The sequence below is a fragment of the Dipodomys ordii genome, unplaced genomic scaffold (assembly GCF_000151885.1).
Source record: "Dipodomys ordii isolate 6190 unplaced genomic scaffold, Dord_2.0 Scaffold45, whole genome shotgun sequence".
In the NCBI taxonomy this organism is placed as follows: Eukaryota; Metazoa; Chordata; class Mammalia; order Rodentia; family Heteromyidae; genus Dipodomys; species Dipodomys ordii.
Genome location: NW_012267261.1, coordinates 11451563 through 11476031, shown reverse-complemented (window position 1 = coordinate 11476031; position 24469 = coordinate 11451563). Strand labels below are relative to the sequence as shown.

Here is a 24469-nt window from a genome sequence, read left to right as displayed (position 1 = left end):
AGGCACCCCCGGACCGGTGACGCACGGACGCACCGCGAGCGTCCGGGCCCAGGGAGCCGAGCTCGAGCTCCCGCCGGCGCCCCACCACCCTACCTCCCCTCACCCCGTCGCCCCGGGGCCTCTCCCGGATCCCGCCGTGGACACCCCGGATCCGTCGGCGGGAGGGGGAGGGGCCGCGGCCGCACTCACCGGCTCGAGGCAACCGACCCTGGTGCCACTGCTAGAGTGAAACGCTGGCTCTCTCGCCCCTCCGCCGCGCCTCTTTCACCCACCACCTAAACAAGCCGATCCCGGCCTCAGCGGTGCGCACCGCACCAGGCCTCGCCTTCCGCCGCCGCCGCCGCGCACCGAGCAGCGAGACCCAGCTCAGCCGGCGTGCGCAATGCGCCTGCGTGCAGGGGGCCGGCCTACGCGCCTGCGTACGCCCCTGCGACGCCCACCGCAGAGCCTGCCGGGAGATGTAGTTTTCTGGTTGTTAGGCGTCCCACGGCCCAGAGTCTCGGAATCTTGGGTCCAAGGATAGGATCTCACTGACCGGGAGGATTGGGGTCCGCCCATAGCCATAGCGGGAATGAGGCGGGGGTGGGAGAGTGGGAGGGAGTAATGTCAACGAACCTCCTTTACTAAGCTATTATAGAATGCACAGCTCTCCCCCTACTTTTCCAGATATAGCCTCTCACCTAGTAGGCACCTGATTTTTTTTTTTTTAAGGAATGATAGCATGGTTGAAGGACGAAGAATATAATGGAAGTATTAAGTTAGTGTCTCATGGCCAAAGAGATCACGTGCAGCTCGCTTGCTGGAAGCTTCTTGCTATTCTCTTTTTAGTTCACACCCATCCCCTCTGCCTGATAATTTGTAAGTAGTATAAAAAGAAATTAATTCTTGTGCCAGATGTGCTGGTACACTAAAAATCCCAGCAATTAGGGAAGCTGAGGCAGGTGGATCAGGAGTTTAAGGCCAGCCTTGAAGAGCAGCATTTTATAAGAATAGCTCCCTAACTGTGTATTTTGTTATTTTGAGAAATTTAAAAGCTATAGAATAATTTTTTTGCCACCACAAGTAGTGCTATTACTAACATTCTTATACATCCATACTATAGACAGGAAAACTGCTAAATGACAATATGTTGATTACATTTTTGTAGTATTGAAGATTGACTCCAAGGCCTCACACATGATAGGCAAGCACTCTGCCAATTGAGCCATGCCCCTCATATTTTTAAAATAGGATTTCAATAACTATGCTCAAGCTGGCTGGCCTTGAACTCACTATCCTCCTCCTCTACTTTCTAATTAACTGGATTACTGACAGCATTACAATCATCAGATGCGGTAGGCAGAATTCTAAGATACCAGCTCCTCCCATGATCTCTGCCCCTTGGTGTTTCTATATATATCTCCACTCCCTGAATGTAGATGGGTCCTCTCATTTCAACCCAATAGAATATGACCAAAGAAGCAGAGAGCTCCCATGATGACATTTCATTGCATTCATTCATTTCATGGTCTTCTTAGACTAGAGCTACACACTTGCCTGCTGCACTTGAATAAACAAGTCATCATGTTGTCAGCTGACTGTGGAGATAGCTACGTGACAGGTAACCACTGATAGCTTCTAGGACTTGAGTGTAGCCTTTAGCTACCAGTAAGAGTCCAGGGCCCTCAAGCACACAACTACGTGCAAATGAATTCTGTCAATAGCCTGTGAGAGGTTAGAATAAGATTCATTCTCAGCCAAGCCTCCAGACATGACAGTCTGACCTTATGCTTTCCTGAACCTTGTTAGAGCCTGAGCAGAGAAACAAGCTAAGCTGTGTCAGTACTCCTGGCTCAGAGGAACAGTGAGATAAGTGGTTGTTAGGCCATTAGGTTTGTTACAAGGCAATAGAAAATGAATGCACTAGATATTGCTGGACTAGTTTCCAAAATGCACCAATTTATACTCCAACACTGTGTAAGATTCCCTTTTTGACACATTCTTGCTAATATTTGGAAATGCCTGCTTTAAAAAGAATTGTCAATAAGAAGGTATGCAAATAAATAAAAATGATATAAATCAAAATATATTCATATATTTCTTGAACATAAATAAAAATAGGCATTGACCTGGAATCATGCATTCCAGGTTTCTCTGTTACATACTTTCTATTACTTAAACAAATAGCAATAATACTAGTAATAGTATCAGCAACTAATAATAATCAGTTAAGCACCAGTTAAGCAAGTAATAAAAACATGAAAAATAGCAATATTTAAAAAATGTTCCTATCCTTTAGTGCAGCAAGTTATTTTAATTATTACATGTTTAAATCTTAGAGGCTGTACTATTCTGTATATGCAAATACAACCAACTAACTAGGTAACCTATATTAATTAAAATAATGACTTATTTCTGTCCCAAGATATTATAGATCATTTTTATTTATTTTCTGTTCTGCTTTATTGGGAACCATTTTTTCTTTTATGTAATGATAAAAATAATAGAGTAGTTGGGTTAATCCTAGCTACTTGGGTGGCTGAGGTTGTTTTTTTTTTTTTTTGAGGTCAAATCAGGAGTCTTTATTGGAAAGCCAGTGACTACAGGTGGATTCCTATCCCAAAAACCTGTACACTTAACACTGTCAGAAAACTGAACCAAGAGAGCAAGGGGGGTGGGGAAGCAGAAAAACAATACTAACAAACCAGATCAACCCAATGGAGAGCTGAAGTGGGAAGCCGCGGTGACTGGAGGACAGCCAGGAGGAAGGAGACCAAGGAGACATAAGACACAGGAACAAGAGGCATTGCATAATGGCGCCTGAGCTGGTCTGAGCCTAGATAGTGTCAGGGTCAGGGGTCAGGGTCACAGGAAACTAGAGAGTCTCTCAATGTCAAAGCACAGGACTGACAGGTCCAGTAACCAAGTCCCTGCCTGCCCCTGCCTCTAGGAATTCAGGCACACCCATCACCTGGGAGGTGGGACTTAATCTTCCTCCACTATGAAGACAAGATGATGTCAGTTAAACAGGAGTGTGAGTTTTGTCCAGATCACCATCCTAATGATTTCTTCCTTCCAAGTGTCTGAGATTGTATTCATGCTACCACATTTTATCCCCTTTGCCATTCTTGATGCCGATTGTTGCATGGCCCACCTTGGGAGGGGATACCCAAGAAACAGATACAATTAGGCCCTGGAAATAGATTCAGCTGTTCCAATAGGAAATGAGGAGTTCTTGGTTCTGAACAGGGAGCTTGGTACTGAGTAATGATGGTTCTAGACAGATCTGTTCTCTATGCCCTGTAGACTGGTCATTTTATGATAATAGAATCAGGTAGAAGAAGGCCTGAATGGGACTTTCTGAGACATGGGACCAAGGCAGGATACCTTTCAAGTCATGTATCTAAGGCAAAGCCCTTCAGAGGTATATCCAAGCAAAGCACCATGCAACACTATCAGGATGATTCAGGAAGATGAATAAATCCCACCATGGTAATCTCAGCTACTCTGGAATCAGAGATAAAACGCAAAGGTAGGGAGACCCCTACCTTACACTGGATCTTAGCCAAAAAGCCAAGATAGTGTTCCTATCTTAAAAACTAAATAACAATGAAAGGGCTGGGAACATACCTCAACTAGTAGAATACTTGACTAGGAAGCATAAGGCCCTGCATTTAATCCTCATTGCTGAAAAGCAAATTAAGAAATGACACAGAGGAGAAGGAAGACATACTCTGTGCCAGAGGGTGAAGATGTAAGATTAGAAGACTTTAGAAGTGGAGCTGAGTCTGGATTTGGAAGAGAGATTAGCTGGTCTTCACATTACAAACAGACCTTCGAGTCAATTTGAGGCCCAGTCACAGTGGATTCACCCCTTATAAAAGCTAGTTTCTTTTCCTAAAACACTCCTCCTACTCTCCCTCATTTGCCACATTCCTAATGGTCTCAGATTGAATTTGTTTTCTTTTGAAGGGCTTCTTCCAATCATCGATTAATTTATCCTTCTCCTCAATTTTTTTCAAGCAATTTGTAATTTAAGTTGTCTATATCTACCTTTCTGATTATTTAGGCTAAAAGATTTGTGAAGCTATTTGTCTTGTCTAGTATCATATCCTTAGAACCAGAAAGTGACTGACACACTACTGGTGATCAATAAATGCTTGGTTAATTATTACTTAGGCCACATGGTGTTTGGGTAGCATTGCTTGATATGACTGAATCTAAAATGAATATCAGTCTTTTCGTGTCCTTCAAATTCAGATTATTTCATTTTACAAATAATTATTCAGACCAAGGTCACTCCAACAAAGTTTATTTATTTTGGGATCCAAGGCATGTCATATGATTCTCTGGAAAATCTTAAGCTATTTTCCTGTCCAAATAATGTCATACTAACATGTATAGCAAATAAAGATTTAGATTTTACTTGGGAATAATCTCTTCTTTACATGTAATACTTCCTGTTGACTGTAGCTAAAAGAAATATGAAAGAACATTGTGCAAGGAGAAGGAACATAGAAGTGTATCAGTTGATATTTTTTCCATCCCAACCCCAAGATGAAAGCAGAAATTCATGCAGGATGGGTTCTTGCAACAGCCCAGCCAATCCAAACAGATAATCCATTTAACATATGTAAGTTACTCTTTGAGTCATTAATAATGACCACTTGGTTGGTTGCCCCAAAGCAAGATCATACCAGTTGTTAAAATGATATGGACATTAATCAACAGAGCTGCCATTTGACAATTTTTTCCAATCCTGCCCTGAAGAGGATACTGGTCCTGTTGAGTAACCTTGCGGTCCTGCATGATCCTGAGTGCAAATCCACAAATATTGGGGTAAAGCTTGCATACCATTAAAAATAACAACGGTTTCAGGCATGGACTCATTGTCAACAACACTGTCATAGCAATCTACGGCTTCACGAGACAATGGTGGGGGGACAATATTTGACCGATGACCTGGGCAGGAGGAGCCTTTGAGGACCTCAGCCTCAAACACATAGATGAACTTGTCGGTGTTAGAAGTCTTGACTTTATCAGCTAGGTTTTTGAGATTTGTGGTGAAGTATATGCCAGCTCCATATTGTGGGTCTGAAAAGAGAAGAAACATAAAAGATTCCTCTGATCAGGCAAAAGATATTGCCAATCTGGGTATCCTATGTATCTCTCACTAGTCTTTCAAATAATCATATCCTCCTGGTCTCAAGACTGCTGATCCTATAGCCAATCCCCCCAAGCTGTTCCCTTAGGATGAGTCAGTTTACATTTGAATGCATCATTCAAGTTTATGGGGAAGTCTAACTTTCAAAGCATTTTTACACTGATCAGATTCAATTAATCTGTACTTCCATTTAAAAGATGAAAAATCTGAAATTCAAGTAAATTATGATTCAATTTAACATAGACCAAGCAGGGCAAGAATGGTAGAGTACCAACTTGAGCAAGCAAGCCCAAGAAATGAGAGGCCCTGAATTCAAGCCCTGGTTATCAGATGCAAGAGAGGGAGGTGGAAGAGAGAAAGAGAGAAGAGCAAGAACATTAATCAAGCAGTTGCATAGAAGAAGGAAATATCTTTTTCTCAGAACATTTATAGGTTCTATAACCCATAAATAGTCTTATCTAAATGTTTGAGAATGCAATGGTATTCTGTACTGTGGGTCAGGTAATGGACATCAGCTTTCACTCTGGCATAGCCCAATATAGCACCAAGAATTCTCCACACGTTTCTCATCTAGGTTCATGCTTACCAGGCATTCCACCCATCAGGCATTTGAGAGACTATGATACTAAGGAGGAGATGTCCAATTCCAACTAGAAGAAATGAATATTCTTCATTCTGGCATACTGTGTGTTATCTGTACTATCTTTTCTGGAGTATTAAGATACTCAAGAATGAGCCTACATGGCAGTGCATGCCTATAATCCCAACATTCTAGGCTAACTAAGAATCAAATTCTGGACCTCAAGGCAATCATGTTCAATGCCCATTTCAAAGTCACTTGGGGGAGAGAGTTCATGTACAAAGCCCTGGTTTAGTCCCCAGCACTCAAAAAATAAAACCTCAGATGGGTAAAAATTAAACTTCTTTAAACATATATCCTTATCCTTCCTTTCTCTTTCTTCCTTCTCCTGGAACTTTTTGTCACTTAACCAAATATTGGTTTAGGTTGTAAAGCTGCACTGAATAAAATATAAGTTACAAATGTAATTCATATCTATATGCATATATATGCCAGTCCTGGGGCTTGAACTCAGAGCCTGGGCTCTGTCCTTGAGCCTTTTTTGCTCAAGGTTAGTGTTCTACCATTTGAGCCACAGCTCCACTTCTGGCTTTTTTGATGGTTAATTGGAGGTAAGTCTCCCAGGCTTACCTGCTCATGCTGGATTAGAACCACATTTGTCAGATGTCAGCCTCCTGAGAAGCTAGAATTACAAGCACGAGCTATTTTCTAGTACCCATATTTTGTAATCTGTCTTTGAAATCCTGTACACGTTTCCTATGTACAGTGTATCTCAATTCATATTAGCCACATTTCCCATGTTCAGTAGACATGTGGCTAGCAGTTATAATATTGAATAGTGCAGCTATACAAATTCAAAAATCACCATGATATCATCCTTGTTCTTTAAACTTCACAAATGGAACTCCCTTCCCCAAAACAAATAAAATATAATACAATACAAAGTAGTAAAATATAATACATTACAAAGTAATATTTTGAGGGAAAAAGATTTTCCTTTTTTTTGCCAGTCCTGGGACTTGAACTCAGGGCCTGGGCACTGTCCTCAACCTTCTTTTGCTCTATGCTAGCACTTTACCACTTCAGCCACAGAACCACTTCCAGCTTTTTCCGTTTATGTGGTACTGAAATTGGAACACAGTGCTTCATGCAGGCTAGGCAAGCACTCTACCACTAAGTCACATTCCCAGCCCAAGATTTTCCTTCTTCACAGGTACTGTTGCCTTACAATCCTATTTGGGAGGCTGATCGCCAGAGAATCATGGTTTGAGGCCAGACAAGCAAAAAAGACAAGTTCCTTGATCCATAGCTGGGCATGGCAACATGTGCCTGTCATCTAACTATGTGGGAGATCCAGATCAGGAGGATCACAGCTCCAGGTTTGGACAGAAAAGTTCTTGAAAATGTCTCAACAGAAGAAGCTAGGAGTGGTGACACATGCGTGTCATCCCAGTTACTAAAGAAAGCCTAAAACAGGCAGACTGTAGTCCAGATGTACATCTGGGAGGAAGTGAGACTCTACCTCAAAACTAAAGAGCACAAAAAAAGCTGGGGATGTGGCTAAGTAGTAGAGCGCTTGCTCAACAAGCAGGAGGCATCCAAGGTTAGGACTGCTTTTTTGTTTTGTTTTGTTTTGTTGGGACCGATTGTGGGGCTTGAACTCTGGGCCCGGGCGCTGTCCCTCAGCTCTTCAGCTCAAGGCTAGCACTCTACCACTTGAGCCACAGCACCGCTTCTGGCCTTTTCTGGTTATGTGGTGCTGAGGAATTGAACCCAGGGCCTCAAGCATGCAAGGCAAGCGCTCTACCACTGAGCCACCTTCCCAGCCCTAGGGCTGCTTTTAAAAAAAGAAAAATAAAAGAATTTTCCTTCTCAAGAGTTTCTTCTTGATCTTCCTTCTCCATTGCTTTGTTGCTACCTATTACCTCAAGGGCAAAAAAAGTTTAGAATGTGTGTGTGTGTGTGTGTGTTTACATATATATATATATATATATATATATTCACAGAGAAAATATAATCTTGAAATTATAGCTTTCAGAGTTCCTGTGAAGGAAAGGGCCTTTTGAGGTAAAACTGGAAGGATTTTTTTCACATGAAAATGGAGTTCTTGAGCCAGACACTGGTGGCTCACACCTGTAATCCTAACTGCTTAGGAGGCTTAGATCTGAGCATCAAGGTTCAAACCCAGCCTAGGCAGAAAGTCCAGGAGATTCACATCTTTAACTATCAAAAATCCAGAAGTGGAGCTGTGGCTCAAGCAGCCCTGAGTTCAAACCCTAGGACTGGCACACAATAAAAGGTCTTACCATAAATGAGAGACGAGGGAATAAAGCAAAACTAAACCAAGAGCAATTTTCTCGCTTCAACACAAAAGTTCTTCTATTAGAAAAGAATCTGAGGAAATGTGACTAGAGCTCTTAAAATTTTTGAGAAGGAATTCACTTTATTCGAGTGCCCTCAAGAGTCAAGACAAACAGAAAAATAAAAATCTCAGAAAAACTAGAAGAATTCCCAGGGAAAAAGGAATCACTACCTGGCTCTGCAATCTACATTCTCTCATCTCTGCAGTTAAGGCAGTTCTGAGCCCACTAGTAGGCAGTCAGCCTTGAAATGGTCAAAAATCACAATACATAAAGAACATTTTCTTTCTGGAGTGCAAATAAGTATCCACTCAATCCACTCCCAGAGCAGAGTCCTCCCTGCTCCTCGCATCCAGCAGCACATGGCAAGGACTGCTGCATTTCTGCTTCTGTATCCTATCTGAGCCATGCTCATCCCTTAATAATCCTTCAATGTAGGAGTTCTCTTGGCAGTGTTTCTGCCCTTTAAGTGTCATTATGTAATGAGTATATAAGGGTGATCCTTTGCTTTTATGCTTTAACAGAGAATGCCTGAACTTAAGGCTGATAAAGAGACTGAATAAGTGTGTGGGACTGTTTTCTTGAGAGGATAATAAATGCTTTGGATGTCTGGAGAAGAAGAATGTGTATAGATAGTGGGCAGAAAATTCTGGGCTTGGGAATGAAAGAGGGCATTTACCAGATTAGGAAAATAGTGACAATCTCGGAGAGAATATTTTAAGTAAAAGCAGGGATGCAGAGAAGCCAGTTAAGGAACTGACAATAAGCCAGGTGCCTGTGGCTCACTCCTGTAACCCTAGGTACTGAGGAGGCTGAGATCTGAGGATTAAGGTTCAAGGCCAGCCAGGCAGGAAAACTCGGAGAGACTCTTATTTCCAATTAACTATCCAAAAGCTGAAAGAAGAGATGTGGTTCAAGAAGTAGAGTGCCAGCCTTGAGATATAAAATTAAGGGACAGCATCCAGGCCTTGAGATCAAACTCCAGTACTAACACACACACACACACACACACACACACACACAGAGTGAGAAAGAGAGAGAGAGAGAGAGAAACCCTAAATTATAGACATGAGAGAAAAAGACAGTCTTTTGGTTTCACTCAAAAGACTTTCTTATGAGGAGTCATCTATCTATCACATACCCAGACATTATCTGTGCTCAATTTTTACCTGATACTACCTATGTTCTCTCTGGTATAAAGATGATTTCCAGAACCTTTGCTTTGTAGAAATTAAGATTCTTGGGACTGGCTCTACAGCAAGGATCATGCTATATGTTTGAAAGGTAAAGATCAAGAGCTGCATATTTAATGAGCCAAGCAAAAGCATAGGTAGGCATCTCTCCATGAGTATTACTCAAGTTGTTAGTCTCCCATGGAGAGAGGAAAAGGCACAACATAGCAATTATGTATCTAACATTTTTATACCACTGAGTTGAGGAAGCCTCATATAGAACTCCCATGGCTGGGAAGGATCTTGAGACACTATTTACTTCACCTGCCACATGATATCCAATTCATTCACTAGTAGATTACATGAGAGAAAGAGGATGAAGGAGAAAATGTGGACTGTCTAAACTTCAGGAAAATATATTTTAATTAAGGGATGAGGATGGCTCAGTGGTGTTGAGATAAGTAAGCCAATAATAGCAATAACAACAACAATGACAGCAATAATAAAAGCTGCATATAGGACACAGAAACAGAGATGAGAAAAAACAGTGAACCATGGATCCCACTGCTTATGCATTCATCAATGTAAAACCCAGCAACAAAGAGATATAAAGGATCAAAGCAACCCTTTCCAAAACACTTCATTTCTAGAGTCCAATTACAATGATTCCCTCTCTACAGCAAGAGATGTTTTTAATGGCAAGCCACCTGCTACCTGAATGAGTGCTTGCCAAGACCCACATTGGGAAGCCCTGAGGATGATGGACTGACACCTACTATAGGATGCAGTATAGAATCTGTGAAAGCCGACTCTGCACACAGCATCAAGGAACTGGTATGGAACTTGCTGGAATGCCCTGAGGCACACAGGTGATTGCTGGGTTCTCACTTCCATAATTTTCTTCTTCTCTTGGTAGGCAGCCATGAGTAATGGATTTTGTAACTCCTCCACCTATGACCAAGGTGTGGGGGGGGACAAGAAACTGGATGGATTAACTGAAGTATAATAGACTCTAGAGAGAACTTAAATAGTATACTTTTTTTTTGAGAAAGATTAGGTCAAAGCCAGGTGCTGGTGGCTCATGCCTGTAATCCTAGCTACTCAGGAGGCTAAGATCTGAGGATCATGGTTCAAAGCCAGCCTGGGCAGGAAAGTCCATGCGACTCTTATCTCCAACAAACCATCAGAACACTGGAAGTAGCGCAGTGGCTCAAGTGGTAGAATGTTAGCCTTGAGCTGAAGAGCTCAAGGACAGTGCCCAGGTCCATAGTTCAAGCTCCATGACTGACAGGAGGAAGGAAGGAAGGGAGGGAGGAAGGAAGGAAGGAAGAGGAAGAGAGGGAGGAAAGGAGGGAGGAAGGAAGGAAAGATAGATAGATTAGGTCAACACAAAGAAATGGGTATATGCAAGAAGGGGAGGGGATGGAGCTAAACGGAAAGGGATAAGTGAATGAAGGGGGCTGGGAAGAGGGAGAACACAATCAAGAATTCATTGTATTTACCACAAAAATTAGAAAAGTAAGGGAAGGCCAGGCACCGGTGGCTCACACCTGTAATCCTAGCTACTCAGGAGGCTGAGATCTGAGGATCAAAGTTCAAAGCCAGGCCAGGCAGGAAAGTCCGTGGGACTTTTATCTCCAATAAACCACTAGAAAACTGAAAGTGGTGCTGTGGCTCAAGTGGTAGAGCACTCGCCTTGAACTAAAGAGCCCAGGGACAACACCCAGGCCCAGAGTTCAAGCCCTATGACCACAAAAAAAAGAAAAAGAAAAGAAAAAAGGAAAGTAAGGGAAGGAGTAAGTCAAAGAAGGGTGAGAACGTTGAAGGGATGACAGTGATCAAGATACTCTGTGTTTATAAACTACTTAATAGCACCTAGCTAATGTTAATGGCACCTACTTGTACAACTACTTAAAGATAATAAAAACTTTTAAAAAAGCAATTTAAATCACCTCTGTTCTACCTCAAAAAGAGTCACTTTTGTGCATCCTATTTTGCATGCAATTTGCTTTTCATATAAAACTACACGGCATACTCTCATACTCATAATCTTCTAATCGGACTATTTTTTGTCTTCTTAAAACCCTCTGCTGCTGCTTTAATATATTTATTTCATAAATATTCACTGACGATCTCTATGTCAGAGGCACTGGTAATGTAATTGTCAATAATACAGATATAGTATCTGCCTTGTTAAAGCTCAGGGTTTATTGAGACATAAAAATAGGTAAACAAAGTCTAGGGAAATGGCTTGGGTAGATCACCTGCCTGGTAAATTCAAGGCCTTGAGTTCAAACCCAAGTGCAGTTATAATACAGCATAAGACATGCTATACTAATATGTTTTCTACTTTCTTTTATTTTTCTCAAAGATGGGCAGATCACTCACCTTAAATGGATCTTTAATCTACATTTTGTATGTTCTGATTTCATTTCTACCTCCTAATTCCAACTATACCCTCATGCTTGCCTTCCTGCCAGTCTTACTCCTGGGATTCCAGGGCACAGAGCAGTTAGCTGAGTCACTGACAGGTGAGCTTTTCTATTGTCTACATACCAAGTTAATTAATAGCAACATGAGCCAAATTCTCTTCTTAATTAGGGTTTACCTTTATAACTTGCAAACCCCATTTTTCAAATATCTTCTTTTCACGTTGAAGTTCTGGACATGAAGGCACTAGATATCGAAGATATAAGATCTTTTCATTTTGTAGTTTGGGATGCTGACCAGTCCATTGTGCTAAAAATGAGTAAGATAAAACTGTGTCTCAATGCACTGTATCAAAAAAAAAAGCTTGTAAAGAAATTTAAGGAAATTTAATTCTTGGGCATGTATCTAAATGAATATAACTCAACATACAATACAGTCAACATGCAATAAGTGTAAGTCAATATACAATAGAAATAACTGCACACCCACGTTTATAGCATCATTATTAACAATAGCCAAGGCATGGAACCTGCTTACGTGCCTAACAGCCAATGCTAGGATAAGAAAATGTTCTACATTTATTCCATTTATTCAGCCATAAAGAAAAGTGAAATGAAATTGTCTTTCCAGTAAAGTGGATGTATCTAGGGATCATCATGTTAAGTGAGATAAGCCAAGTTCAGATAGACATATATCACATCCTGTTGCTCATCTGTGGAAACTAGACTTAAAGCAATACGACTAGGCTGTAAAACAATAGGGGGAGGGAGAAAAGAAAAGGTGACAGAGTGAATATTACAGAAACATTACATATATGTATGAAAATAGCATAATAAAACCCACCAAAAAACTGCATAAAAGGAGGGGAAATGGAAGGGATTAAGGAAGAGTAATCTAGATGAGGTCAACTTAATGAAAGTAAATTAGATACGTGTTCTGCATATCATAATGAAGCCATTTGTACAATTAATTTATGCTAATAAAAATTAAAAAACAAAATTAATAAAATGAATTCTAGAAACTTAGAGGACTAGCCCATTTAAAGCAGATGCCTCAGATTGTTTAGGATATACAAGAACTACAACAAAAATAAGTCATAGAATAAAATGAAGGGGTTAAAAAACTTGTCATTCCATAGTTTGGATTAAGAAGCCAAAGGGATGCGAGAGAAAACAAGCATTAATTACATTCCTCCTTGCAGGATCAGTACTGTGAAGGATACAAGATTGTGATACTGATTAGAATTATTTGTATTTCTGGTCAGGATAGCTATCAGCAAAAAGATTGTTTTTTTTTTTCGTTTGTTTGTTTGTTTGTTGTTTTTTTGGGGGGTCTGGTCGTGGGGCCTGAACTCTGGGCCTGGGCACTGTCCCTCAGCTCTTCAGCTCAAGGCTAGCACTCTACCACTTGAGCCACAGTGCCACTTCCAGCTTTTTTCTTTTTGCTTATGTGGTGCTGAGGAATCGAACCCAGGGCCTCATGGTGCAAGGCAAGCAGCGCTCTACCACTGAGCCACCTTCCCAGCCCAGCAAAAAGATTATTAAGAAAACCTGAATGATAGAAAACAGTAGGACATTAATGTAACACTTCAAAGTTTTCAAGGAGATTTCATTTCTCTACTTCATTTGATCATCACAACACCATTATTGAAATAATTAACTCAACTTTATAAATAAGGAAATTAAAGTTCTGACAAATTAAGTCACTTGTCCAATAATTCAAAAAGCTAGTAAGCAAAGATAAGATTAGAAATCTGGCTTTCACCATTGCTCTCTGAAAAGACAAGGCAAAAGACTGGGAACAAGTATTACTCATTCACCACCCAAGCAGGAAAGGTAAAATTTGAAGATTAAATCTTCCTCCCTTTTGTGCCTTCTTTCTATTTCCTCCTCTCTTTCTCCTTCCTTTCTTCTTCTTCCTTTCCTTTTTTTTTTTTTTGCCAGTTGTGGGGCCTGGGCACTGTTCCTCAGCTCTTCAGCTCAGGCTAGAGCTCTGCCACTTGAGCCACAGTGCCACTTCTGGCTTTTTCTGCTTATGTGGTGCTGAGGAATCAAACCCAGGGCCTCATGCATGCAAGGCAGGCACTCTACTACTGAGTCACCTTCCAGCCCCTCCCATTCCTTTTAAAAACAGAATAGACAATTTGTTTTGATGCACGTGAGCTCCTTATACAGGTAAACAAATGGAAACAACAAATAAATAGATAGATAAATAAATTTTTAAAAGCTTGATTTATCTCAGTTTATTTTCAGTTTGGCTTAAGACTAAATATATTGAAATGGCCCAATCCCTGGGCCATTGAATAAGTTTACCATGACAATCAGGTGACCAGAGTAATTCACTAAAAAGCCAAGTTGTGCATGCAAGGAAAGGATCACTTAGCCAGGTCCCTATGGCTCATGCTTGTAATCCTAGCTACTCACTAGGCTGAGATTTTAGGATTACAGTTCAAAACCAGCCCAGGCAGGAAAGTTTGTGAGACTCTTATCTCCAATTAACTACTAAAAAGCCAGAAATGGTACTGTGATCCAAAGTGATAGAGCACTACTCTCAAGCCTAAAAGCTCTGAGACAGGGCCCAGGCTCTGAGTTCAAGTCCTAGGACTAGCACAAAAAGAAGAAGGAGGGGGAGGGGGAGGAGGAGGAGGAGGAGAATGTGGAGGAGGAGGAGGAGGATGTGGAGGAGGAGAAGATGAAGAGAAAGAAGGAGAGGAAAGAGAGGAAGAAGAGGAAGAGGAAAAGGAAGCAGATGGAGGAGGAAAAGGAGGAGGAGGAGGAGGAGGAGGAGGAGGAAGAGGAAGAGGAAGAGGAAGAGGAAGAGGAAGAGGAAGAGGAAGAGGAAGAGGAAGAAAAGGAGCTCCATGATAGAGGAGCTGCAAAATCTCAAAACTTCAAGGAAGAGACTGTAAATTAAGTTTGGAGACTAAGACCTCACATTTACAAAGTATAAGATTAGAATCCAATTCTTTGATTTCAAGCTTCTCGTACATGCCAGCCATTGTACTGGACACGGGGGACCCAAAGTCCCATAAACTTCAGTCAGAAGCACTCACTAGCAAGGATCAAAAGAGCTGTGTCTCCAGCTCTGTTCTTACTGGTTACTTTTTGAGGTAGTCTTGCTTTCCACCTAGATGCAAGCACCATTCTTGATCTGCCTACTTTTAGGCTTTCCATTTTCTCTGGATCACAGACATGTGCTGTCAGCTTCCCTCCATGGAGCACATTCTTAGGGACTTTTCTGTACAGTCTAGCCTGGACCCACAATCCTCCCATTCTCTGCTCCCCAAGTATCTGGGATTGGTTACAAGTGTGAGCCACTGGATCTGAGTTCTAGTGTTATTTCTTAAGATTTTATTTCATTGCCTGGTTATTTACCACAGACAATTAAATTCTTCATTTGTAACATCTCTTATGTTGTAAATGACCTTTCTCCAGACTTCCCAAATCCATGAGAAGTGCCTCACCTTTGTGTCCATTGTACTTTTACCCGCTGTGTGCATGGCTCACTAGATCATTTGTCAATATCCCCAATTAGACTCTAAGCAAGGACAATGTCCATCTGTTTACACCATTTACACAGTTTGACACATATATGAATACATGAAATAATCTTCTCTTCCAAGTGTCACTTTTGTGTGTGTGTGTTTGGCTTGTTTGTTTGTTTGTTTTTGTGCTGGTCTTAGGGATTGAACTCAGGGCCTAGGTGCTGTCTTTGAGCTTTATCCATTCAGGCTTGTACTCTACTTGAACCACAGCTCAACTTCCAGCTTATTAAAAATATTTAGTTAGAGATAAGAGTCTCACAGACTTTTCTGCCCCCGGCTAGTTTTGAATAATGATGCTCAGATCTCAAGGCTCCTGAGTAGCTAGGATTATACTTATGAGCCACTAGCACCTGGCTGATTTGTTTTAAGACAATTAGCTCAGACTGGTCTGGAACTTACTATGTAACCCAAGCTGGCCTCAAACTCACAAAAAAATCCTGCCTCAGCCTCCTGAGTCATAGGATTTTAGGGTGCACTACCACTCATGATATAGTTATTTTTGTGTCTCAGCATTACTAACATTTGAACTCAGAACCACCCCCTTGTAGGAAGGCACTCTACCATTTGAGCTGTTTCCCTAGGATGGGGTTTAGATGACACAGTTTCCCAGTTAGCACTAGGGATCTATTAAAATGATTTCTCTGGGTCCTAATCCCCTTATTATCCTTTGAAAGGAGCTATGTTACAGAACTAACAAATACATTAATTGGTGACAAATACGTTAATTGTTGGGGATGCTGGCTAGGCATGGTGGTACACACTTATAATCCCAGCACTAGGGAGGCTGAGGCAGGACTGAAAGTTCAAAGCCAACCTGAAGAGCTACCTCGCAAGTCTGTGGAAGGAAGGAAAAGAGGACAGGAGTGAGGGAAAGAAGGAAGGAGGGAAGAAGGGAAGGAGGCAAGAAGAAAAGAAAGAACAAAGTTTGTTTTATGGATCCTAATGCTGCCAGCAATAAAAAGGTATAATAAAATTCAATACAAGAAATAATCAAGTAGAATTATCTACATTTGAATGCTTAATTTACAGAATTAGGGATAAACTTTTTTCTGTGTGTATGCCAGGCCCTGAGTTCTGTATGCCAGTCCTGGCGCTTGAACTCAGGGCCTGGCACTGTCCCAAAGCTTCTTTTACTCAGGGCTAGCACTCTACCACTCAATGACCTAAACTGAATACCAGTGGCTTATGTCTGTAGCCCCCAACAGGCTGAGGACTAAGGATTGTGGTCTAAAGCCAGCTTGGGTTGGAAAGTTCATGAGACTCTTATCTCCAATTAAACACCAAGAAGCTGGAAATGGAGCTGTGGGTCAGTAGTAGAGTGCTAACATTGAGGGGAAAAAAGTTCAAAGACAGGCCCCAGGCCCTCAGTTCAAGCCACACACAAGGGGACAAAAAACCTTAGTGACTTAACACAGTTAGAATGGTTTGCTTTCTTCTTTCCAATTTTACCTCTTCTCCACACATCACAAAGAAGGAACAATTGGGAGAGTTAACTTTTTAACTTAGTAAGAAGTTACTCACCTAAAAAGCTATAAAGGGCTTTCTCATTTTTTCTTATCACTTCCTCCTGAACATCACACAACATACATTCAACTTTCATAACCACCTTCATGAGGTTAGATCGGTCTCCTTTAATCTCCAAATATGTCTTTCCTATACAGACAGCCTCTGTGATGGAGACACTTGCGGTTTTCTGGAGCAGAGCCAGTTTTTCATGTTCTTTTTTCCCAAGGTAGAGAATATGATTATTCTCAATGACGTGGTGGTCCTGGAAAGTCAGTAACCTTTTGATCCACACTTCAGCCTCTTGCATCTTTTCTTTGGTGGCTCCCATCAGATTGACAGTAGGCGATCCAGCTTCAAGGCCATTTATTCTTTGCTCCTCTGTGGTCCACTGGAAGACTGATAGGACCATTATAAGTAACATGGAAAGGTAGTGAGTTTTTAAATAACGCAGAACAAAACACTCTGGCCACTATTTGTCCAAGAATATTGTCATCATTGCCAACAGTAACAACCCTGCTTTTAAATACATATCTCTAGAAGGTGCACTAGATATACAGCAAACACATAGGGACATTTTATCTTAGGAATACAAAATTCAGCTTAGAAGGGGCTGGCCTCATCATATCTGGCTCCTGCTAGCATCTGTCAACTCACAGGTGAGTTCATCTTCTGATCTCAACTAGGATATTGTATTTTTTCCTGCTAAGTGTCTTTAACATCTTCTAATAGGTTTGAAAATCAAATATCTTGGAAAGACTTTTTAAAAAATAAAAGCAACCACCAAGAATTTCTGATTATAAAACTAACATGTTTAGGGGTTGCAGGCCTGGCTTGGGTGGTAGAGCATCAGCCAATGAACAGAAGTGTTGGATCAAGAGTTTAAATCCTGGTCTCAGACAAAAAAAAGCCCCAAACCTAAAATGCTTATTATTGGAAAACTAGAAAATTATCAAAGTATAGCAAAAGGAAAAATATCTATAATTCCACTAACCACTAGTTTAATAAGAAAAGTATACAAGAAATTCCCTGAAAAGAATCAAATATCCCTCAACAATGGAATATTGTTATAGTAATAAATAAAAAGAAATGAGCTTTGCATGGAGGAATCTAGGAAATATATTTTGAGGAGGAAAAAAAGTAAGTTGATCGCTAAAGCTCTAGGCATTGGTTCAATAATATGTGCATTATTTTATTCAATCCTCACAAGTCTATTATTTAAATGAAGAAAGTCAGTGAAAACTCAAAAAATCCTTAAGTAACCACTGTTATAAAACTTGTTAGTGTTAGTTATAAAATTAGCAGATGCGGTGTGGGACAATTGGGTAGCTAGCATCTTTCTCCCAATGTTGTAGCTGAGTAGTGTTAGGAACTAGGAAAAATCATTAGGACAGAACTAGAAGTGGGAGACAAAAGCCTCACTCAAAGTAAAAGAAAAGTGGATGTTCTCAACAACAGAAATGACAAAGATATTTTAATTGTGTTTTACATTACTTTTTAGGAGAAAATAAAAAACTATATTCCCTTCCCTAGGAGTTTATGGAGAGAGAGAGAGAGAGAGAGAGAAAGAGAAAGAGAGAGAGAGAGAGTGTGTGTGTGTGTGTGTGTGTGTGTGTGTGTGTGCGCGCGCGCGCCTGCATGCACCTACCCTGGGGCTTGAACTCAGGGCCTAGGTGCTGTCCCAGAGCTATATTATGCTTGAGGAGAGTGCTTTACCACTTTGAGTCACAGTACCATTTCTGGCCTTTTGGTGATAAGAGTCTCACAAACTTTCCTGCCTGGGCTGGCTTTGAACCACAATCTTCAGATCTCAGCCTCCTGAGTAGCTAGTGTTACAGGCATGAGCCACTGGCACCCAGCATTATTTTTTTAAACAAGAAAACAAAAACAATGTATTAATCTGTCATTATTAAGAAGACTTATTCTTCTAGACAGCTATATTGTTCAGATCACAAAACGATAATCTTCTAAGCACCACAATTAAATTTACCTTTAATTATATATTAAATCTTTCTAATGAAAACATATGTCTGCCTTCCTAACTAGTTAACTTTTTCTTGATGAGAAAATCATCATCAGTTGTTATGGATGTTGATTATTGCCCTATGTGAACTAACAGATGTATTCAAGAATTGTTGAAATAGTGACTTGCATCCACACTTTAGATTAATTATAAGTGAAGTTTCCTACGTTCCTTTTCTATATTAGGCCCACCTGAAACTGCTCCTCTAGTCTTGATAGCCTGTATTGTGGTTCCCCAAATATATACTGCATTTGTTTGCTCCTGTGGGTTTTCTTCACTTTGGGTGCCTCCCCTCTGCCACTGACCATTGAAAACCTTTATTATCCTAACGCCTAATTTAGAACCATTCTAATCCATAAAGCTTTTCTCTTCTTTTCCTTTCTCTTTCTTCTCTTTCTTGTGCTGTTACTGGGGTTGGGCACTGTCCTTTAGCTTTTTTGCTCAGTGGCAGCACTCTACCACTTGAGCCACAGCTCCACTTCCTGCTTTTTGCAAGTTAATTGGATGAGTCTCAAGAACTTTACTGCCCTGGCTGACTCCAAACTGTGATCCTTAGATCTCAGTCTCTTGAATAGCTAGAATTACAAACATGAGCCTCTGGCACCCTGCTCATAAAGCCATTCTTTTTTTTGCCTGTCCTGGGGCTTGAACTCTGGACCTGGACACTATCCCTGAGCTCATTTTTTTGCTCAAGGCTAGCACTCTACCACTTGATCCATAGCATTACTTGTGGCTTTTTCTGTGATTAATTGATGATAAGAGTCTCACAGACTTTCCTGCCTGGGCTGGCTTTGAACCTTGCTCCTCAGATCTCAGCCTCCAGAGTAGCTAGGATTACAGGTGTGAGTCCACCAGCACCCAGCTAAAGTCATTTTGTGTGTGTGAGTGTGTGTGTGTGTGTGTGTGTGTGTGTGTGTGTGAGCCCATGTGCACGCACACATACGCACATACTTAGAAACAAATACATGCTAGTCTTCAAGCTTGAAGTAGGGGCTGGGTGCTGACCCTGAACTTTTTTGTGCAAGGCTAGTGCTCCTCTGCTTGAGCCACAGCTCCACTCCTAGTTCATAAAGCCATTCTTGAGCCCTCTTTCAGAGGAGCTATCTCTTCCTGGGCTATCTGGAGGAAGGCTTGTTCATCTTCTCATTCATTATTTGTCCCCTTACATTTGTTTAATGCTCTGTAATTTACAGAATCTTCACATCTATCTCCAATTATCCTCGTAATAATCTGTTATAGTCATTATTTTCTTTCCTTTTTTTTGTACTGGTACTGGGATTTGAACTTAACTTTTTGCACAAGGCTGGTGCTCTACCTCTTGAGCCACACCTCCACTTCTGGCTTTTTTGCTCGTTAAGTAGAGATACCAGCCCCACAGATTTTTCTGCCCAGGTTGGCTTGGATCTATTATCCTCAGATCTTAGCCTCATCAGTAGCTAGGATTATAGGTGTAAGTTAGCAGCACCTATAATCATTATTTTGTAGACAAAGAGATAGACTCTTAAGAGGCTCAGTATCAAACCAGATTTCCTAGAGTTCCCTTTTCTTCATTTCCACTATCACTGAGCCATTGAATATTCCATCTCTGTCCATTCAATTTCCATCAAAAGAATGTAATTACAAGTTAGAGCTAATCCTTCACCACCACACCTACCAGGACAAGTTTATTCAATGATCCCAAACATAGCCCACCTGCAAAACTGACTAGAGAGCTTTCATAACAAGGTCTGCTTGGCCTAGAGCCAGAGTTTTTAAATCAAAATCTTTAGATCTGGGGCCTATATGATTTCTCCTTTCTTTCTGTCCATCTTTCTCTGTTTGTTAAGGTGATCCCAGTGATTACTCCAATTTGAGTAGCAATGGGTTAACCTGTTTATCTGGCATTACCAAAATGTATTTTGTATAATTATCAATAAGTGTTGGGAGCAGAAAATATGGACTAGCTTAGACAGCTTTTGGAGGGCAAACTTTCTGGGTCTCTCTCTCTCTCTCTCTCTCTCTCTCTCTTTCTCTCTCTCAGGTCACAGTATATATCCATACTAGCCTCAAACTCACAATCCTTCTATCTATGTGCTAGGATTAGAGGTGTGAAAATCATGCCTGGTGCAGAATTACCAAATGGGGAAAAAACTATTGACAGCCATTTGTGAATGAACTACTCATGCTGTAGATTATCTACTACAATCTAGCATTCCCTGTTGGTATCATGGAATTAGACTGAGCAAGAGTAGAATCATAGTTAAGGAAGAAAGCATGTTGGTAATATCCTAGCAGGAACACAATGAATTTCTTTTGGCTTTACTTATTCATTTCTCTTCTATTAGTTGAGAAGATCAAGAGCAAAATGTGCCTATTGTAGGAAACTGTACTTTTAGACCTGTGGATTTCTTACCATTGTTATCGTTGGGATTGTGTGAGTTGAATTTTGTCATTTCAGCTTTGAAAGCCTACAGTAAGAAAAACACAAAAAGAGTCATAAGTAGGGCTTATCACCATTGCCACCAAAATCTACCTACTTCTACCTGTACACACCACACTTGACTTTGCTGATGTTGACAGCCTCCCTCTCTCTGCAACTAAAACAGGTGGTAGAAAAGTTCCAGTGAACAGCAATTGCACAATCTCAATATCTAAGGGAAACAAGTACAGGAGAGATGAGGAAAAAACAAAATCTAATATGAAAAAGAATTTATATAACTAGGTAAAAATATAGTCACAGATATTAATGTCCTGTTTACTATAGGCACTATTATGTTAGGCCTGAATTAGAGATGAACTTCAAATACAAATTCATCTTTAAATGTTATAAATTCATCAAACTATAAAGATAGAATGAATGGTTTGTTTTATATGATTAGTTCCTGCAAAGTATTTAAAATTATACCTGACACACAGTAAGCACTCAGTAAATACTCATAGTGACTATTTGCAATCATATTTCCTATAGTTTAGAACTACTTTCTCCTGTCTATTCCTTGTTCAAGACTAACAGAGTTGGCATTATTTAATTTAGTGGACATATGATTATTAATGAGGTACTAAATTTGCTTCCCATCTGAACTTTAACAATGAAGTTTCTTAATCTATGGGGAATTTTCTTCATAACTTGTATTTGTAGCTACTGTTTCCAGAGCAAAAAGCCTTTGTTCTTACCATGTTTAGTTACATGGCATTTCCTTGTCCTCTCCATTCAAAAACTTGAAAATAAAACAAATAGGGTAATAACATCTGCTGATAAAGAGCTGCCATACACTTGGATTAAAAATTTCTCTAGAAGGTAATTTAAAAACAGAATGGGTTGTGGGATTAGAAAGAATTAGACAAGACTTTTGAACTGATGTAAAGGAAAACTATAAATCACTAGCAATGACTTTGAAGAAAGACTATGTTCATAGCAAGTAGATGATAATCTGCAAGGAGCGCAGAAAAGTAGAGTCAAATGATATGAATTTGGCAGTGGTGTTCCACCAGCTCTGTCTGCTAGTGAACAACACCTGGTCTGAGAGATAGCAACCATGAGATAATAAGAGATATTTCAGAATAAGTTGTTCCTTATTCTGAGATACAATGTCTGGTGAAAGATAGATATGCAAGAAATATTTGTCAAATAGCTGTCCATTTTCGTTTATAGATACCCAGTTCTGCCTAGCACCCTTAACATCATGAAATACTAGTAAACACAAGGATTTCAATCTTCTGAGGACTCATTTATTCACTTCAATTTGGAACTGGAAAATAATGAGTATGTGAATATAAATTCTACTTCATCTTAAGTTGAATAATGAGTATGTGAATATAAATTCTACTTCATCTTAAGTTGAATAATGAGTATGTGAATATAAATTCTACTTCATCTTAAGTTGGTCTGGTTGAGCCATATCAATTGGATATCTGATAAATCCATTTTCTGGGATGTGGTGACTCTGTCAAGTTAACACACCCTGAGATAATGAGGACCCGGATATGTGGTCTTCTGTTCTTTCCGTAAACACATTTCTCATTGTATGACTTTATTTAGGATGAAAAGAAATGTTTATAAGAAGGCCAACAGTGGATAAGGGACTGGTACCTAACACCTGTGATCCTAGATACTCAGGAAGCTGAGCTCTCAGGCTAGAGATTCAAGGTAACCCAAGCAGGAAAGAGACTCTTATCCAATTAACTACCAAAAAAGTAAAAGTGGAGCTGTGGCTCAAGTGATAGAGTACCAGCCTTGCTAAGTGACAAGGAGGTTGCTTATATCTTCAAGGAGCAGAGAAGGAAGAATGAACGCAAAAAAAAGGGGGAAAGGAAAACCTAAGTAGTGAGTTAAAAAAAAGCAAAAAACCATGGCTTCTACATTGACATTTATTGTTAAGGTGGGTAATTTACAGAAATTAAATTTCACTAAGTTACAATACCACTACACTGTAGAGCACCTAGCCCTGTGTCTTAGACTAGAGATACTAAATACATGTTTAATGAATAGATGAATAAATGACCTGCAAGACATTTCTAAGATAGTAACTCACCACATATGTATCCCTGTCTTCTGGAAAGATCACAAATTTTACAGTTAGTTGTTTTGTAGGGTGATTTTTGGCAAATGCTAAAACTTCATCAAACATAATCTCGGCTGCTTCATCTTTCATCATACCCATGTTTCCAATCCCAAAGGCAGGAAAGGAAATAGAAGTTATAGGTGGATCAAGACAATTTTTCAAACACTTCTTCATTGCTTCTCTTAATGTCTATAAAAGAAACACACGTTTAGGATCAGCCTTTGAAGTAAGATTTCACTTCGCCCTAGATTCTGTCCATAGTTTACAATGCCAGACTCCATTAAAGGTCATATCCATGGCTCTTTGGTAGGCAGCAGAAGCCATGCTCCATAGCTCAAAGGCTAGAGGATGAGAAATGTAAAGCCTGAGAAACAGAAGCACTTGAGCAATTCAATGTTTCTTCAGGACATTTGGGCACTATGATTTTTCCCCGTTTCTGCCCCAGGGCAGAAAGCCCAGCATCAGTTTGCTGCTGCTCATCAGTCATTTCCAAGTCAATAAAAACAAATCTTAAAACAATTTCAACAGGTTTCCTGACTGAAGTATATCAACCATATTCATCCTCATTCACCCCTCTGAATTAGCCCTTCACCCTACTTCTGACACCCATCCCCCATCAGAGCCTGATTCCTGTCGTTCATTATTTTTAGCACATACTGACTGTACCAAGGAAGTTCACCATGGTATTTCAGATGTGCCTCAATTATATTTTGTTCAGAATAATCCTCTCTATTGTCCCAATTGAAGTAGTTCAGCATTTTAGAATTGCAAGCAGCCTTCAAAATGGGGGTTCTACCACTTGACAATATTTCATCAATGTAATGAAATGGCAAAAATGTAACAGACTTGTTAGGCATGGAAATAAAGGTAAATTTATTTTGCACTTACCTGAGGACTGAGATTACTTGAATGCCATATTATGTGGAACACATACTGGCAGGACAACTTAAATCCTTCTGTGACCAGTACTAACAGGGAATCTGAAGACAGTGTAGGTATCTTCTCCCTAAGATGCCTTTCCATTTGCTCTCCTGCTTGTTGTAGAATCGCTTTTGATACCAAGCTGACTTTAAGGCTACGTCCACTTATTGAATTAACAATTACATCTGACTGAAAACAAAAAAAAGAAAGCTCAGGATTCTTTGTTAAATTCCTCCTTCTTTTTTTTTTTTT

General features: G+C 40.2%; 2 protein-coding genes across 2 annotated transcripts in view; both read right to left on the bottom strand.

The window, feature by feature from the left end:
- Positions 1-360, bottom strand: part of Kpna1 (karyopherin alpha 1 (importin alpha 5)) — a 53688-nt gene extending 53328 nt beyond the window's left edge. The window contains exon 1 of the mRNA XM_013019434.1: positions 190-360. The gene's annotated coding sequence lies outside the window, so the exon portion shown is untranslated. The remainder of the gene's footprint in view (positions 1-189) is intronic.
- A 3914-nt stretch (positions 361-4274) lies between these two features.
- Positions 4275-24469, bottom strand: part of Parp9 (poly (ADP-ribose) polymerase family, member 9) — a gene marked incomplete at its 5' end in the record, with an annotated part of 39786 nt that continues 19591 nt past the window's right edge. The window contains 7 exons of the mRNA XM_013019329.1: positions 4275-5073; positions 10032-10206; positions 11864-11994; positions 16751-17131; positions 21148-21202; positions 23267-23485; positions 24185-24406. Coding sequence (XP_012874783.1) covers positions 4700-5073; positions 10032-10206; positions 11864-11994; positions 16751-17131; positions 21148-21202; positions 23267-23485; positions 24185-24406 — 1557 coding nt within the window. The remainder of the gene's footprint in view (positions 5074-10031; positions 10207-11863; positions 11995-16750; positions 17132-21147; positions 21203-23266; positions 23486-24184; positions 24407-24469) is intronic.